Raw genomic sequence first — 19,546 nt, 5'->3', positions numbered from 1 at the left:
AAGCCCACACCTGTTACAGAGACAAGTATCTATAAAAATAAGCATCTATCATAACAGGTAAATTAGCTGTGTTTTCTGACAATGTCCTTAAACCCTATAACTATAATTCAATAAGATGTTATGAATTATATTAGAAAGGAGATTACAGACCAATTAAAAATGAAATCATTATTCTTCATTAAAGATATGAATAAAGATTTCCACATAACTATAAACAAAGGCTGACTTTTATTTAAAGTAGAGGGACAGCTCACATTTATTAATGTACTCCTTTTCATCCTCCTACATCTGTAGGTCATGCTTGTAAAAATACTGTTTAAAAATACTACACAAACGTACAGAGAACTTGAGGAGGCTTTTAGATTAATCAAATGAATTGTTGTATAGTGTTAATTTCCTCAATCATCTGTCAACTTTGATGTCTACATTTATTTCTGCTGTTAAAGCCAGAAAAGTTAGACTATAAATTTATTAGTGTATCATGCCTTTGCCTCAGTAAACACATTCTATTATTATGAATTAATTATAAGAAAACAGCATATATATTGTTAAAACTTTTAAGACAGTGATTTTAAAATTAATACACAGAATGGAATGAAACCATCATATTTGCAATTGGAATCCTTATATGAGGAAATATCAAAGAAAAAATTAGGCTCTTTCTTACCAAGCAACAATGAAAAATGCAAAGATAACTCCTCTCAGTTATAGTCCACAGCTGCTCTTGCACATCCTGCAAAATAAACAGTCTCAATTATAAACTTGGCACAAAGAATAACGTTTGTGTGTTATAATCAGTGTAACTTACATGAGCTGATTTTCTCAAGCTCTACGACCAGTAATCTACAGGTAAATAGAATATTCTACATTTTAGGATGTAGTTCATAATTTAGAACGGATTAGCATTTAATATACAAATAACATTACTTAGTATATTTACTTGAAATCTGGAAATATTCAAGAAATAAGAGAATAAATAAAAAGATGAACTATATATTTACATAATTACTAATTTAGTTTCATTAATTCATGGTACTTTCATAACTGATTTCGCATATTACCAATGTAAAATAGTCATCTAAGAACAGGTAATTTTTATACAAATGTAGTCCTTATTTTCTGGAGTTGATTATTTTTTAAATTACACCAAAACTTAATGGTAAAATAAATAACTCTTCATTTAAACTATCTTTTCTTTTTTTTTTTTTACTGAAACAAATTCAAACATAGAATAAATTTGTAAATGCAATCACTAAGAAGCATGAAGATTCAAACAGATTAACATGAAATTAATATTATATTGTATATTAACTGGAATTAAAATAAATACTCTAAATGGGGGGAACAAAAGTTCAATGGTATACATTTATTTTCCCCTAATAATTTTACCTCTGAATATCCCTGCTGGACAATATCAAGAATGACATTATGAAGGGCTGATACTACTTACTTAATTCTCTCTTAGCTAGGTCAATGTAATGCTTCTGACCAAGATGTTATGTTTTGGTGAGTGGAAAAGCTCAGGGGATTTTTTTTCTTTTTTTAGCAAATGATGTTAGTTGTCTTCAAATATCTGTTCTCCCCATTTTTATTTTAGTAATGGAAACTATCAACTCAAGTTTTAGTGGCACCAGAAAACCAGAAAACCTTGAAGCTCAAAATAACCATATAACTAATTTTTGTCAAATAAAATGTGAACAGAAATGGTATGTGCAACTTCTGTGCTATATCTTCAGGATAAACTTGTACACCTTTCCTTGCCTTTTTCTCTCAGCCCAACATCTGAAGCCAAATGTGTTAGTGGTCAGCTCTTTTGATACAATGAACAAAACCCATACTCTGCAAGAACTGTGGGCAAAGAGATGGAGAAATCGGATCTACACTCTAAATAACTTCATGAAGCAGAGCTGTCCAATTTCATCACAAGGCCTCCTCCTGCAAACTTCCTATAAACTTACTTCTCCCAGTCTTAGCTCCACACTCTTTAGTGTCTGTGCCTTCCTTTTCTCCAGACAGTACATTAGCAGCACATACGAAAACTGTCTAGTAAAGCATAACTCACCTAAGAGGAATAGATGAGGAATAAACTAATAGGGAAAAATCAGAATTATCTTAAGTAGGCAAGAGAGAGAAAATTTTGCAATTCAGAGGAAAATAAACACTTCTATAACTAGCAGGGGCAAAATACTTAGAGTTCAAAAAAAATAGCTATCAATTTAAAAAGAAAGGGAATACAGGTAAGTTTTGACATTATACAAGGGATTGGACTTAGAAAACATACTAGTAAAAGTTATTAACAGGGAGGATTCTTAATTTAAATCTACTCAGTGATTATTGTGTATATTTGAAGTTGCAATAGAAAGATTAATTACGGATGGAACTTCAACTAGTATTCCCTCCCTGTGAGAAACTTTGATAATCTTAACTAATTCACATTGGTGCTTATATGAAAATCCTAGAATAGCTACAATTTTGATCACTATGCTTATATAGTAATTGATAATTTTCAAGACTCAAAATATATGTTGAAGTATTAAAGGATAAATTACCTTATATTTTGCCTTTGGCTATACCTAAGTTACTAAATTGGGTCTCTCTTATCCCATAGAGTAAATTTAACCCTCAATTCTTAATTGAAGCATGTACTTGAAGTGTTGAGGCTTTTTATTTAAAGCTTATTCATATCACAGAAGTAATTGTGATTGACTCAAGTCTTGTGGCTTCTCTGAAATTCTGCTTCCGTGTTATAGTAACAGAAGTGTGACTTCAATTTTCTCTTTTGAATTGAGAAATAATTGAGGACAGTTTTGAAAAGGAGTCAAGTGCTTGTTTTCTCTGAATAATCCTGCAATTTTGTGTTTTGAGTGTAGCATGGTGAATGGTGTGTTTAATGCTGATGAGCAAATTGCATTTAAGCCAGAAATGTAAGAAGGGTTTGCAGATAAAAGAAATACAGTGGGTAAAAGCAGATAGAACTAATTAATGTGGATCCATTCCAGTGGAAATTTGTGGTTCTGGCAGTGATTAAAGGAAATATATGGATTAGAACTCAAAAAACTCAAATGACAGAGATGAACCAAGATACGAAAATAAATAGCAACCATAAAGATAGAGGCATGCTAAGCTGCATAACTAGTTAAAATTATTATATGCATTTTATGAAAATGTATATTAGGTTTCTTTTTTGAGCAAGGTATCAGGTTAGAGTATTATTTAACTATAGGCAAATGAAAAGACTGGCGAATTAAAATATTATAATGGAAAAATTTCAACTACAATTTCCTCATTATGTATATACTATATTATTATTTCTAAAACTACCAAGGACACCTGGGTGGCTTAGCGGTTGAGCATCTGCCTTAGGCTTAGGATGTGATCCTGGGGTCCTGGGATCAAATTCTGCATCAGGCTTCCCGCAGGGACCCTGCTTCTTCCTCTGCTTATGTCTTTGCCTCTCTCTCTTTCTCTCTGTGTCTCTCATGAATAAATTTTTTAAAATATTAAAAAAATAAAACTACCTAGAAAAATCAGATTAATCCCTTAAAGATGTTTCCCCACATCCTTATGATAGAAATAAAACTGTTCATATTTCAAAATTAAAGAATACACAAATAACGAGAAAGAAGTAGCATGTAGTATGTATCCATGCTTTGTTTCTTCATTTTTCTTTGTGAAGATAGGTATGTCTTATTAAGGGCACTGAAGTGGCAATACTCTTTTGAGATACAAGACATTAATTGGAAAATTGATTTGTTAAAAATCTTTGAATTCTTTAATTTTCAGATGATTTGCAATCCACCAAAGAAAAGTAATTGAAATGAAATGCAGAAATATATCAATGACCATAAAAGTTAACTTGAGACTCTCTTTACGACTACCAGATTTATTTTTACCAGATTTTATCAAGTATTTAATTTTAATATATGCATCCCTTATCAAAATAACATGGCCAAATTATTGTGTTTCCTCTCCTTAATCTTACATGTTATATCATTTATCAAACTTCAGAAAAGAATTTTAGAGCAAATAAGCAAAGACGACAAAATGGCTGAACTTTACAGTTAACTGGTTGAGCATTTATTTGAATTAAACATTTAAATGTGGCTAATTAACTCATTAACCTTTACATTAAAAATTCTATTTCACACTGTGTACTACATCAAAGTTCAGATGTGGTTCAGCTGTTACTTAATTGAATCTAAGGCCAAGATATTTTTTCAAAGATTCTCTATTAATTCATTTATTACAAGACCATAAACTTCCAGAACAATGCCTAGATATATTTTACTATTATTTTATTATTAAACAAGTTTCACTCTCAATTATATATTTTTTAATACTTTTACCAAAAACACAAATCCTTTTCTAATGAAGAGGCATAATTATGAAAGCCCCACAGCTTTCAAATATAAACATGATTGAGTCAACAGATTCTTTATTATATAAATTATACAAATTATATATTTCCACTTCAATTTTATAGTCTTGTTTATGTTAATTTTTAAATTATATTCAAGAAAATATAACTAAAGTAATGATATTCCATATAAACAAATATTCATAAATCAGAAGTTTTCTTCAATATCATAAAATTTCATATATTATTATGGTTACTATATTATTATATGGTAAATAAAAACTATTCTCTTTCATAGTTTAAAAAATAGAAATATTGTAATCACAGTTTGGCTTCTACCAAGCATAAAGTTATCTATCTATCCATCCATCCATCTGTATCATTTATCTCAAATATCTAGTTGCTTTTCAGAGTATCTTTTGCCTATATATTTACTATGTGACTGCATCATTCCCTTCAATCTTTCAATAGTGAAAGCATTTAGGATAGTTTTCTTATAATATTTACACTTTGTTATGTTTCGAAAAAATGAAAAAAATAAAATAATCTTAAGGCAAAGATTAGGAAGCTTTTTCTAAATTTACAAGATGAATGAAGTCTGAAAAACACAGTTCTTAAATTAGCTAAATTGGCAGTACAAAATGTGAGAACAATGATATTTACTAGCAGAAAGATACATAGAAGTCTCCCCTCATAGAGTATTTTAGCCATACATAATCTACCTAAATTGCTTATTTTTAATAAGTATAGAATGTATGAAACCTAGTTGAATGAAGGATAAATGTAATCAGTACCAAGCATTTCTTTTATTATTTTTTTATAATTATAAATGAAGAATCCCTAAATCTGAAAATAGCTACATTTTAAATGTGTCTGCACGTATTCAAATCTCATAACCTGATGCAGTGTTCAAATCTCATAACCTGATGCAGAAAAAAATAAATATTTAAACAAATATTTCTCATGATTTTAGGTTTCAAAGTTTTTAATTTCAGGCATATTTTATCTATGATTGATTCTTGGTGTTTAGCCTTCCCAAGTTCAGTGTTAGGTAAGAGCTAGCTTCTATGAATCAACTTTTATCTTAACACAACTTGGTAGCAGTAAGATTGTTTTCCAGACCTATGGTTCGCTTTTTCAACAAAAAAGAGAGAGTGAAAAATCTGAAAACTAAACTTATTGTGATGACCTCCTAGGCATCCTTGGGATGCCGTAATAAAAATAAAAGTTTACTGGATAATTTTCAAGATATGAACTTAGAACAGGGAGACTGGCCAAAGGAAGAGATAGATAATGAAAAGCATTAAAATAAACAAAAGTAAGCAAAAATTACTATTTCCTCACTGTTCTTGGCATCCCCGTTGAAAAATTTATAAAAAGGAAAACTAAAACAGTCTAAGAGAAAGTAAATATATTTGTTTTCCTTCTGTTAAAGAGAACCTTTTTAATATTTTTCTGGCACCTGATTAGATGTCATAAGTAAGAACCCTACATGTGTCAAGAAGCCAGGCTATCACAGAATGCAGAGGACATTCTATTAAGACATGAGCTTCAATGTACCATTATTCCCATGCAGAAAGACAGGGAATCTTTAAAGCCCCCAAAGCATAAGTTAGAAGATATGGAGATTACTGGAAGTTACAGTAGAGAGTTATAAAACAAGACTGCAGATAAGTCTGTCATTTTAACCTTATATAATAAGGACATGATGCCAGTAACATAGGTTATGTGTAAATGAAAGATTGTGACTTACTATTCTTATATGATATCCACCAAATCTCTGTTTCATCTGGTTTTAATTGTAATTTTAAATGGGAACTTTTGGAATTGCTAAAGTACTCCCATGCAGTAAAATTATACAATGTATTATTCCAGGAGGACAGGAAGTCATTGGCTGAAGCACTTCTGATTCCCTCTAATCATTTTAGTAGCTTCATCTTTTTAGAATATCAGGTCACGGAGACGGACACAAGACTATAGGGATTATTAGGGTAATTCCCCCAAGCACTTCAGTTATATCTGATATAATAAAATCTACACAAAAGCCACAACAAACAAATGATGATTGGTAATGCCATAATGAAATTGGCAAGCATCTTTTCTCTTCAATGTCAAAGTACAGCCAAGCATAATTGTAATTTCATGAAAATTAAAATATTATACTAACTTAGCTATCAAATGACTGTCTAAAGTTTTAATTAACCATGGCAAAAAGGCAAAATAATAAAATCTAGTCAAAATATTTAGATTTGTTTTAAATAACTCATATATTATCAGTGACACTATGTTTTTAAATATTTTTCTATTAATCCTTGTTAGTATTATATGTGTTTGGAAGAATTTAGAACACATTTTCAATATTTTGATTGTGAGTTCAAAATTCAATGAAGATTAGCCACAGACAAGATGGAGAACACAGGTTTTCATGTCTAGACATTCTCTAGACCTTCACACGTGGCCTATGTGGCCAACTTTGTCTTGTAAGATCCTCCTTCTCTCAATATGATCTCACTTTAATTTTCAAAGCTCTAGTGAATATGTTATAGTTGCTCTGCATCAGAAACAGCTACCTCTTTCTTCCTCTTTCATAGAGAATTCTATGGCTCTTGGTGATATGAGAGTCATAAAATGCAAGGTGTCTGCATCTTTGAATGTCTGCATGGAAGAAAGCCATCCACCAAAAAGAAACACTTGAACTATTATGTGAGTCAGAAACACAATTTATTTTGTTATGGGAATGCAAACAAAATTTGATGCAGCAGCTGGTTGCAAATGGGGTTCCTAGAATATTAAGTACTTAAGATATGGAACTGGATTTGTTCAGACACTCATTTTGAGTTCAATATCTGGCAGGACCATATCCCTTATGTTCTTTTGAACAAATACTTTGAAAAATATAAATTCATCATACATAAGCAAATATGTATTTGACTCCCATTATATTCAAATACTTAACTTTTTAAAAATGTATATTGAATGTTTTTTTCAATATACATTATACAATTTCATTGCAAATAACCTTTTATACTTTGTTTACTTATGAAGTTAAAGCTCTAATTTTCCTGTGCATTAAGAAGCAATTCCTATAAAGTGAAAATGAGGGAATATTGAGTTATTCTAATCCAAAAGGAAACTTGTGAAAATTGATGTGTTGTGAACTATGGTGTCATAGTTGGTTGCTGGTTTGTGGACACACTCATCCTCTTTTCCTGTAGTAAAATTTCAAAAAAAAAAAAAATTAAAAGCCATGTGTAAAAAGTGCAAACACATAGTATCCCTTTTATTTTCCAAAGATTTTTTATTTTTTTAATTATTGAGAATTTTTTTGTCCCTCAGTGTAGCAGGTATGTCTACCGATGTGAACCCTCAAAACAGTGAAATTCATTGATTCCTTTTTCCACATTCTCCTCTTTGATGCTGCATGAAGATTTTATCATTATCCTCTTTTTTAAGTTTGATAAAAATATTTCTATTATTACTATTGATTTTTTATCAAGGTGAAGTGATTCTAATGCAGTGAATCAGTTGCAAATAATTATTCTTTCTTAAAGGACAAATCACTATCTGTCTAATCAAAACACAATATTGAGTCTCTCTGCTCCGCCCTGTTCGACCAACCGCCGCTTCTGGTGCAGTGCAAGCCGTGTCCCTGAGACACAACGGTGAAGGCAGGAGTGAACGGATTTGGCCGTATTGGGCGCGTGGTCACCAGGGCCGCTTTTAACTCTGGCAAAGTGGATATTGTTGCCATCAATGACCCCTTCTTTGACCTCAACTACATGGTGTACATGTTCCAGTATGATTCTACCCACGGCAAATTCCACAGCACGGTCAAGGCTGAGAATGGGAAACTTGTCATCAATGGGAAGTCCATCTCCATCTACCAGCAGCGAGATCCCACCAACATCAAATGGGGTGATGCTGGTGCTGAGTATGTTGTGGAGTCCACTGGGGTCTTCACCACTATGGAGAAGGCTGGGGCTCACTTGAAGGGTGAGACCAAGAGGGTCATCATCTCTGCTTCTTCTGCTGATGCCCCCATGTTTGTGATGGGCATGAACCATGAGAAGTATGATAACTCCCTCAAGATTGTCAGCAATGCCTCCTGCACCACCAACTGCTTGACTTCTCTGGCCAAAGTCACCCATGACCACTTCAGCATCATGGAAGGCTTCAGGACCAACGTCCGTGCCATCGCTGCCACCCAGAAGACCGTGGACAGCCCCTCTGGGAAGCTGTTGCATGACAGCTGAGGGGATGTCCAGAACATCATCCTGCTTCCACTGGCGCTGCCAAGGCTGAGGGCAAGGTCATCCCTGAGCTGAACGGGAAGGTCACTGGCATGGCCTTCCATGTCCCCACCCCCAACGTGTCAGTTGTGGATCTGATCTGCCACCTAGAGAAAGCTGCCAAATATGATGACATCAAGAAGGTGGTGAAGCAGGCATCAGAGGGCCCCCTCAAGGGCATCCTGGGTTACATTGAGGACCAGGTTGTCTCCTGCAACTTCAACAATGACACCCACTCTTCCACCTTCGACACCGGGGCTGGCATTGTCCTCAATAACCACTTGGTCAAGCTCATTTCCTGGTATGACAATGAATTCAGCTACAGCAACCAGGTGGTGGACCTCATGGTCCACATGGCCTCCAAGGAGTAAGAGCATCCCAGACCACCAGCCCCAGCAAGAACAAGAGGAAGAGAGAGGCCCTCAGCTGAGGGGGGAGTCCTTGCCCCAACTGAATCCCCCAACACACTGAGAATCTCCTGGCCTCCAATTTCCATCCCAGAACCCGAGGAAGGGGAGAAGCTTGGGAGCCCTACCTTATCATGTACCATCAATAAAGTATACTGTACCCTGCTAAATAAAAAACAAACAACAAAAAAAAAAACCCACAATGTTGCCATTTCTTTTTATCCTATACTTATTTTTCCAATTTCCTTTCCAAACAAAGTTGATTTCTTAGTGGTCAATAATGCATAAAGGAAAACCTATATGGGATATCTTGGAAAACATTTTACTTACCTTATAAGAAGACAATTTAAAAGAAAAAAATAAGAATTGTGGGTTCATTTTTTTCTTCCAGTTTAGCATATAGGATTGGTGGCATGAAGTATGAAATTACAGCAGCATTCTTATTATATTGAGGAAAAAAGGAAGAATAAAAAGCTAAGAGCCTGAAAATTAAAAAAGTGGTATCCAACAAAGTCTCTTATCCTGTAAAAGCTACAAGTTAAGGTCTAGCAGTATCATACATGTTGCCAAAGAAAGTTTGCTACCTTGAAACAGTAAGGGAAAGAGACATCTTTGTCTCTGGAAGTCTGTAGTATATACTTAAAAGCCTTTTTTTTATAATGTGGTGATTTAGGGGTGGTTTAGGGGTGGTATATGTAAGTAAGAGTCTGTTCTCAATTCGATGATTGATTGATTGATTTTTATCAATTGGATGATTTAGAAAGACAATTAGATTATCGTGGAACTTTGCTTTTAGTTATTAGGTATAAAAATGAAAAAGGGGAGAAGCAGCAATAGGTACCCATGCTACCCAGAACATGGACATATTTAATTTTTTTTTTTTACTGAAGAATGTTCTTCTATCTTTGCTAATATTTCCTGAAGATTAATTGTTTATTTGTGTTTCCTAGATGTTCACAGTCAGATGCAAGCTGCCACCTGTCAGAAGCCAAGTGTCAGAGTCATTTTTGTTTGCTTTGTTATTGTTATTTTTTAAATTGTCTCACTTTCTTGACATGTTAGAGTTACTGACTAGCCTAGGAGCACTTACTTCACTTTCTGTACTGTTATTAATCAAAGAATAAAGAGACTTAGATCTCAAGCTAGGGATTCAGTACTCACTGCCATAAAACCTAATTCATTTCTAACACATATATTCAGCTATGTGAATTTTTTTTAAAAAAAGAAAAAAAAAGAGGGGAAAATCTGAGTTGCATTGAGTCATGAAAACTGGTGATCGAATGTCTAGTGTTCAAAAAATTAATTTCATATTGAATGATATTTTAGTTATGTCAATATAACATCTCTTTAAAAATAGAAATGTGGGCATCCTGGGTGATTCAGAGGTTTAGCACCTGCCTTCAGCCCAGGGCATGATCCTGGAAACCCGGGATTGAGTCCCACGTCAGGCTCCCTGCCTGGAGCTTGCTTCTCCCTCTGCGTCTGTGTCTCTGAGTCTCTCATGTGTCTCTCATGAATAAATAAATAAAATCTTTAAAAAATAAAAAATAAATAAAAATAGAAACATAGGGGGCACCAGGTGGCTCAGTCCCTTAAGCATCAGAAATGTGATTTTGGCTTAGGTCATGATCTTAGGGTCGTGAGATTGAGCCTTTCATTGGGCTCCACACTGGGAGTGGAGCCTGCTTAAGATTCTCTCTCTCCCTCTCCCTTTGAACCCTGCCCCTATTGGCACACATACTCTCTCTAAAAACAAAATGAAACAAAAAATATAACTCACCATTTCTTTTTTTTTTTAATTCCTGTATAGTTAATATAGAATGTTATAGTAATTTCAGGTGTGCAAAATAGTGATTCAACAATTCTATACATTACTCAGTACTCATCATGATAAGTGTGCTCTTACCCCCATCACCTATTTCACCCATCCCTCCACCCACCTTCCCTCTGGTAACCATCAGTTTGTTCTTCACAGTTAAGAGTCTGTTTTTTGATTTGTCTCTCTTTTTTCCTTTGTTGATTTGTTTTGTTTCCTGAATTCTACATATAAGTGAATTCATGTGGCATATGTCTTTCTCTGATCCACCTATGTTGTTGCAAATGGCAAGATTACATTCTTTTCTATGGCTGGGTAATATTCCGTTATATATATACACACATATATATGTGTGTAGATAGATAATATAATAATATATATATGTGTGTGTGTGTGTAGATAAATATAGATGTATAAATATAGACATACACACATGTACCACCTCTTCTTTATAGATTTCAAGATATACTACAAAGGTGTAATAGTCAAAACAGGTAGTACTGGCGAAAAAAAGAAAAAGGCACTGAGATCAGTGGTACACAATAAAGAATTATAAATAAACCCTAGATTATATCATCAATTAATTTTTAATGAAAGAGGCAAGTATGTGCAATGAAAAAGTCTCTTCAACCACTGGTGTTGGAAAACTTGGACAGCTATATGCGAAAGAATGAAACTGGACTGTTTCTTACACCACACACAAAAAGAAACTTAAAATGGATTAGACCTAAATGTGACTTGAAAACATAAAAAATCCTTAAAGACAACACAAGTAGTAATTTCTCTGATGAAGGCCATAACAACATATTTTTAGATGTATCTCCTAAGACAAGGGAAACAAAAACAAAAAATAAACTGCTGGGACTTCATTAAAAAAGAAAAGCTTCTGCACAGCAAGAGAAACAATCATCAAAACAAAGAGACAACCTACTGCATGGGAGAAAATATTTGGAAATGACATCTAATAAACAGTATGGAAAATATATAAAGAACTTATACAACTCAACACCCAAGACCTCCAAATAATCCAATTTAAAAGTGGGCAGAAGACATGAATAGACATTTCTCCAAAGAAGACACATAGATGGCCAACAGATGCATGAAAAGATGCTCAACATCACTCATCATCAGGGAAATGCAAATCAAAACTACAATGAGCACCTCACACCTGTCAGAATGACTAAAATCAAAAGCACTAGAAGCAGGCATTGGTAAGGATGTAGAGAAAAAAGGAACCCTCATGTATTGTTGGTGGGAATGCCACTGTGGAAAACAGTATGGAGATTTCTCAAAAAATTAGAAATAGAATTACTGTATAGTCCAGTAATTTCACTACTGAATTACTGAAATTACAGAAAGAATACAAAAACACTAATTTGAATAGATATATGCACCCCTGTCTTACAAAATTATTTACAATTACCAAATTACAGAAGCAGCCCAAGTATCCATGGATGTATGAAAGGATAAAGGAGAGGGGGCATGTGTGTGTATCTATATATCTATCTACACATATATGAATATAAAATGGAATATTATTCATAGAAAAGAATGAAATCTTACCATTTGCAACAACATAGGTGGATCTGGAGAGTATAATGAAATAAGTGAATCAGAGAAAGACATATACCATGTGAATTCATTCATATGTAGAATGCAAGAAACAAAGCAAATGAACAAAGGAAAAAAGAGAGACAAAGCAAAAAACAGACTCCTAACTGTGGAGAACAAACTGATGGTTACTAGAGGGAAGGTGGGTGGAGGGATGGGTGAAATAGATGAAAGCGGTAAGAGCACATTTATCATGATGAGCACTGAGTAATGTATAGAATTGTTGAATCACTATATTGCACACCTGAAATTACTATAACACTCTATATTAACTATAATGGAATTCAACGTTTTAAAAATGAAAATTAATTTTGCTTTATCAATGTATACTATGATATTATAAACATATGGTTAAAATATTTTGAGAGTTCTCAGAAATGACAATTAGGAAAACAGAAACATTATTTGTTCTTTTTTGCAAAATGATATTCATCCAAATTAATCAACCTTAAACATAAATTACACAGCAAACTTAAAAATTAAAGGAATAGTAGGCAAAGGATTCACTGCTCTCTGATTGCAATACCTTAATTTATGGAAAACTGTGTATGATTGTCCATGTGAGTATTAAAATAAAAGAAGGGAAAACAAATTATTTGACTAATCAAAATTAGACTGGAAAAACTTGAATTTTCCAATAAACATTCGCTAAAATTTATTATACAAATGCATTTTGGCACTGTTTTAAGATAATGTGATTCTTTTTTTCCTCTTGCTATGGAACAGATTTTTACATATTACATTTTCTGATATTATCCTTACATTTCTTCCTAATACGATTTTAGAAGATATGCATGCATTACTTCCTCTCTACTTGTATCATTCATTTATTTATTCAATATGTTGTGAGCTTCTGTCTATAGTTCAGGCACTACTTCTAGGCAATGAAGATGAAAGCCAGGAACAAAACTGACAAAACCCCTTGCTCACTAGAGCTCATATCCCAATATAATGCTTTAATTAACCTTTCACAAGTGATGTTTATTGCTTGAAATTTTATAATGTTATTGTAAGGACAATGTGAATACCATACATGTAAGGATAAAAACAGTATAAAGAATAAAATATCCTATCATCTTATTATCATATTCTATTGTAATTATCAGGCCACAAAACAAAATATTTTAGAATAATGTTTCTGGATTTATTTTGTTAAAAATTAGGGTAAATACGTATGATTGGACCTGACTCTTACACATGATTTTTCATACTGTGCACATATGAATGATACTGAGACAAATATCTAAGGTAATTAGAATCAATATAAGTAACTGTTTAAGAATCAATTTTTGTAAAACAGCCTCTCTACAGAATGGGACATTATGTGGTAAACCATATCTACTTAAGGGGAAGAAAATAAGAATATCATACAACCTTAAAATAAAACTTCATTCTTGGCTTGTTTGTTCAGAGAGTGCGTATTGATTCTTTGTTGCTTCAGTAAGATACCTGAGAGACCTATATGTCTAGTATGAAACAATAAGCTTTCAAGGGTTCAGAAGCATTAATAATTTATGTGAGATGTTAGTGGATTATGTAGTTGAAAGGTCCAATTTGGGTAGTGATTGATTATGCAAGGTTCTCAAAGAAAGAGCTGAAGAAACAAATATTCAGCAGAAGCAAAATTTTATATTCTTATAATCAGGAGGAAAGAAGAGGGAAGAGCAATTGTAAGATTTAGAGAAAGCATGTGGTAGACAATTTCAATAGTCATAGCCAATCATCTCAGTTCTTGATGCTCCTTCTCTTGTATAACGCCTCCCTGTCTAGGATGTTCCATGTGGCTGGTTTTGGCTAATGGGAGATTAGTAGGCATCAGGCAGGAAGAGAGTTGGGTTTTTTTGTTTTGTTTTTCAAGTGCTTGCATAGTGGGACTCATCCTTTTGAAGTGCTAGAACTTGCTTTTTGAGAGAACTAACCCTGAAATGGCGTATTGGAGGACGTGTATCTAAGATATCTTAATTGCATCTGGTCCTAGTTTAGATGACGAGATCCTGGTCTTCAGGACTGTCTAAATACCAAAATTGGATGAAAATTTGATGGTTTTAGGATTGGGGGTAGGTTGGTGTATTTTGCGTGTAGAAGGAAAATGAAACATTAAAATCCCCAGGGGAAGGATGTGGTCGGCAGTTGAAATGCTATTCCTTCAGAACCAAGCTTTCCACATTTCATACCCTTTTGTAGTCTTCTTCCACACTGACTGGACTTTTGATATTAAAATGTTTAATGAACATAGAGGCTTGAAAAACTCTTGCTTAATTCCAGACATTCGTAAGAAAATGAATTTTTTTAAAAGATTTTATTTATTTACTCATGAGAGACACAGAGAAACACAGAGAGGCAGAGACACAGGCAGAGGGAGAAGCAGGCTCCATGCATCTCTCTCTCATGAATAAATAAAATCATATATATATATATATATATATATATTTCTATAGTTGTTTTAAACCATTGTTATTGCAGGTATATTTTTTTAAAGGCACACCTAAAATATATGTAAAATAAAACAGAAAAGAGACACAATAAATCGGCTCAGAAAACAAGGGAGCAAAAAATGAAAAGGATTAGAAAATTGGCAGGGTAAAATATGAAAAAGCTGGATAAAACAGTATTGAAGGTATAAGGTGAGAAAATAGCTTTGGCATGGAGAAAAGAAAAACTTTGTTGTAAGAATAAAATATTAAAGGAGTAAAGATACACAAAATACATTTTGAGTTGGGAATCAGATAAATTGAAGAATTTATGCAATATGACATCAACCTTTTGAGTACAATAAAATAAGAAAAAAATGCAGCATTTGTCTGGAAGCTCAAGGAGCATGAAAAAGATTTGAAAAGCTTTTCTGTGGGATATAAGTAAAAGTCAATATAAAATTAATTTTAAAATACTAAAGAATAAAGAGATTTGCTTATACTGTGATAGACTTAGGAAACAGAATTTTATAATTATTTTACTATAAGTGATGTTCAGCAGTCTAAGAATGAGAATTTGGATGGGCAAGGATTCAGGTGTGATCATTAGTACACCAGTGGTATTAATCTAGGCAAAGAAAAAAAAATCTAGGCAAAGATTTTTATAATTCTTTGTCTTTCTTTTGCATGTGTTAACTATGCTGTGTTTGGGCATGGATCTCTTTGCATTTACGCTACTTTGAGTACTTTGAGTTGATTGAGCTTCTTGGACATGTACACAGATATTTTCCAGCAAAACTAAGGTAGTGTTCAGCCATTCTTTTTTCAAATATTTTCCCTACTTCTTTCTCTCTTTACTCCCTTATTGGTACTCCTTTTTTTTTTTTTTTTTTTTTTTTTTTTTATTTATTCATGATAGGCACACAGTGAGAGAGAGAGAGGCAGAGACACAGGCAGAGGGAGAAGCAGGCTCCATGCACCGGGAGCCTGACGTGGGATTCGATCTCGGATCTCCGGGATCGTGCCCTGGGCCAAAGGCAGGCGCCAAACCGCTGCGCCACCCAGGGATCCCCCTTATTGGTACTCCTGCTCTGTGTATTTCTCCTAGCAAAATCTCTGGGTCATTCCTTAATGTGCTAGGTGGGTTGATACCTCAGGTATTATGATTTCCTCTCTAACTGAACTACAAGACAATTGGGGACCTTGTACTTTCAGCCTGTGTACCTAGGGGAGAATCTCCATCCAACGGGTAGACCCTGGCTGAAGAAAAGAAGCCCCAGACTCTTGGCTACACTCACCAGAAATCTCGTCTCTTCTACTTAAAATTGGAGAGGATGAGAAATACTGATTTCTGCCCCTTCCAGTGAAATACAATTACTCTTAAGTGGGACCCAATGGGAGAGAGATCCCATCTTTTTGACCACACCTGTATGGAGTAGAGTTCTGTGGTTTGCTGAGCTGGGAGACATGAGGATGAAGGGAGCAGGTCATGTTTGAATGCCACAGAATATGTAGGTTTCCCTGAATAAATGTATTTTTTAAAGATTTTATTTATTTAGGGATGCCTGGGTGGTTCAGCGGTCAAGCACCTGCCTTCAGCCCAGGATGTGATTCTGTAGTCCCAGGATCGAGTCCCGCATTGGGCTCCCTGCGAGGAGCTTGCTTCTCCTTCCTCTGCCTGTAAGAGGAAGGAGATACATACAAATAAATACAAATAAAAATCTTTTTTTTAAAAAGATATTTGTTTGTTGTTTGTTTGTTTGTTTATTTATTCACGAGAGACACAGAGAGAGGCAGAGGGAGAAGCAGGCTCCTTGCAGGGAACCTGATGTCAAACTTGATCCTAAGACCCCAGGATCATGACCTGAGCCAAGGCAGACACTCAACCACTGAGCCACCCAGGTGTCCCTAAATGTGTCTCTATTTGCTTTTTTCCCTTAGAACAATTTCCAGGGATTATTTAAATGGTTATCTTTAGTAGTCTTCACCAGCTCTGCTTGTTTTACTAGGGAGTATATTTGTGGAGTTTATCAGGCTGTCATCTGGGAAACCAATCCTTGCCATTCTGGATATCAAACTAAACATATTTTTATTTGAAGAGATGGAAGATATGTTGTTTTAACACACAGGAGAATCTCCAAGTTATAATCCTAAAGTTACAGAGGACTAAAGTAATAAAGAGCTTATTTTAAGCCTTTACTAAAGCATGAATGTGTTTCCCATCTCTTTATAGTAAAAATGCTTTAGATATAAGTAGATGAATCAATAGCACCAGCTCTTTAAGTCTACTGAATAAATAAGTATATACAAAAATAACTGAGATATGGTTAAGGAATAGTTTCTGAATTTGATCAATGTACTAATTTCTACCATGACTGAACATCTTTTATAAAAATATGCTTGTGTTCCAACTAAATTTTTGTGTACTAGAAAACTTTAGCAGTGTCAATAATTACATATGACACATAATTGTATAACTTTTAATTATTCATATTTGCCAATTTTGTATTATCAGCAATTGAACTGGGTTATTTGTCCATTGCTCCCACCGATAAAAACCCATCTATATAATGCCTCAAAAGTCCTGTAAGTTTTGAATGATGAAATATTGTTTATATTGGTAGATATATATCATACAACTGAATAGCATGAAAACTCTCAGTAGTTTTACATAGTATTTATGCAAGAACCAGCATTTATAGATGTGCATTTTTGCTCATGCTCTGGAACTTACTCCAAAATAATTCCAATTACATTGAGTCTTTTATTCTTAAATCATCGCCATGATCACCTTTGTGCATCCATCTGTTGTGATATATGACTCAGTCTGTCTACTGAAATGTGATTGAGTTTATTCAGTTGGATATCAGAATGCCTGTTTAACAGTGTATTTACAGTTCATTTATTTCTGTGCTATCACTGTTTTGTGATTGGCAGGTCCATGGCCACATATACAAAAGTAAATCAGAATTCTACCAAGTATTCCACCCAAAGAACATTAGACTTAGAAAATATTTGGTGTTTGACCTACTATTTTCTTGTAGGTTTTGGTGATATTGTCAAATTTAAATTTAAATACACACACACAGAGAGAGAAGAGTAATTCTACTCTTATTGTATACAAACTTTTCTTGGATAATGGAAATGAAAAAACAAAATCGAAAACAAATCAACTGCAAGCTATGACAGAACTCCAAAGCTCCATGTAAGAAAAAGGGAAGAACTTGAATTTTTAGCCTTTAATAGAAACCACCTTAATGTACAACACTTGATATCCAAACAAATGTATTACATTGAGAAAAGTATTAAAGTAACTATATGTAGATTTATTATTGATATTAGCCATATTATTTTTGGTGATAGCTGGATTAAAACAATAAAAGACAGGAAAGTTTAAAGTGGTAACATATTTTCATGCTTGTAATTGCAATTAAAATGCTGCTTAAACTAGAAGCCTTTGAGCAAGTTTGATCTCAATTTCTTTATTACTAATATGTGGATAACAATGCCTATTTTGACTTCAATTTTTGATAGAGGTTCATATTAAATAACACCTATAAACACATTTTTAACCCTATAGAAATTTAGACATTTTATTATCTTTATTATTACTGCAAAAATGACTTAGCAGTCACACACTGTGTAATATCAGAACCACTCAGTTTCAAGTATGTGCTATGTACATGGATGGTATATATATTTATTTAAAAAATGTTAACTGTGTCCATATCTGCCTTACCTACTGTTTTAAAAGTGGCAAGTACACAAGCAAGTTTATTGATGCGAATTAACTGATTTATATAATGGTATTTTAGAGTTAGAAGTGAGTCTAATAAAATCCATCCATTCATCTTACTATTAGGCCAATGTCACCCAATGAAGTAAAGAGGATTTGATTTATTTAGGATCATAATATGGGAAGAACTGAGATTAGAATTACGTTCTCCATCTCCAATTGAGTTACTCAGCATAATACCCTCCAGTTCCATCCAGGTAAGTCAATCGGAGAAGGACCATCATCATATGTTTACACTCATACGAGGAACATAAGAAATACAGAAAGGGATTATAAGGGAAAGGAAGGAAAATGAGTGGGAAAAATTGGAGAGGGAGACAAACCATCCTAACTCTGGGAAATGAACAAAGGATAGTTTCCCCCCCTTCCACTGAAGGGGAGGCAGGTAGGGGGATGGGGAAACTGGGCAATAGGCACTGAGGAGGGCACTTGATGGGATGAGCACTGGGTGTTATACTGTATGTTGGCAAATTGAACTTCAACTAAAAAAAAAAAAAAATTAAGTTTGTTGTGCCCAAGATTGCAAATCCGAGAAACCACCAAGGAACCGACACTGATGCAAGTACAGGAGGGTTTATTAACAAGCTGGAGCTTGGGTCCAAGTATAGCGGACACAGCCACAGGTGGGTTCCAGCTGGGTTTTTATGCGCTGGTCTAGGGGATTTCCAGAAGGGGTGGAGGAATTTCTTAAGCTCTGTTTACATTCTGATATGGGGCTTTCAAGGGTGTTAAACTCTGTTCTTATTCTGATTATGGGGCTTTTAAGGGCGTTAAGCAGTTTTTTCCTGTAACTGAAGGTAAAGTTCAGCTCTTATTCACAGGGGCCTGAGATGGCTATACTTGTGCTAAAGATGAACTT

The 19,546-nt window shown here is 34.0% G+C and overlaps 1 protein-coding gene across 1 annotated transcript in view; it reads right to left on the bottom strand.

The window, feature by feature from the left end:
- Nucleotides 1–19,546, bottom strand: part of LOC140626765 (uncharacterized) — a 441,573-nt gene that overhangs the window by 374,627 nt on the left and 47,400 nt on the right. Inside the window, exon 3 of the mRNA XM_072814510.1 lies at nt 668–733. Within this exon, the coding sequence (XP_072670611.1) occupies nt 668–733 (66 nt within the window). The remainder of the gene's footprint in view (nt 1–667; nt 734–19,546) is intronic.

This window comes from Canis lupus, chromosome 38 (genome assembly GCF_048164855.1).
Source record: "Canis lupus baileyi chromosome 38, mCanLup2.hap1, whole genome shotgun sequence".
Lineage (NCBI taxonomy): Eukaryota > Metazoa > Chordata > Mammalia > Carnivora > Canidae > Canis > Canis lupus.
This window is presented reverse-complemented; position numbering and strand designations above follow the sequence as displayed.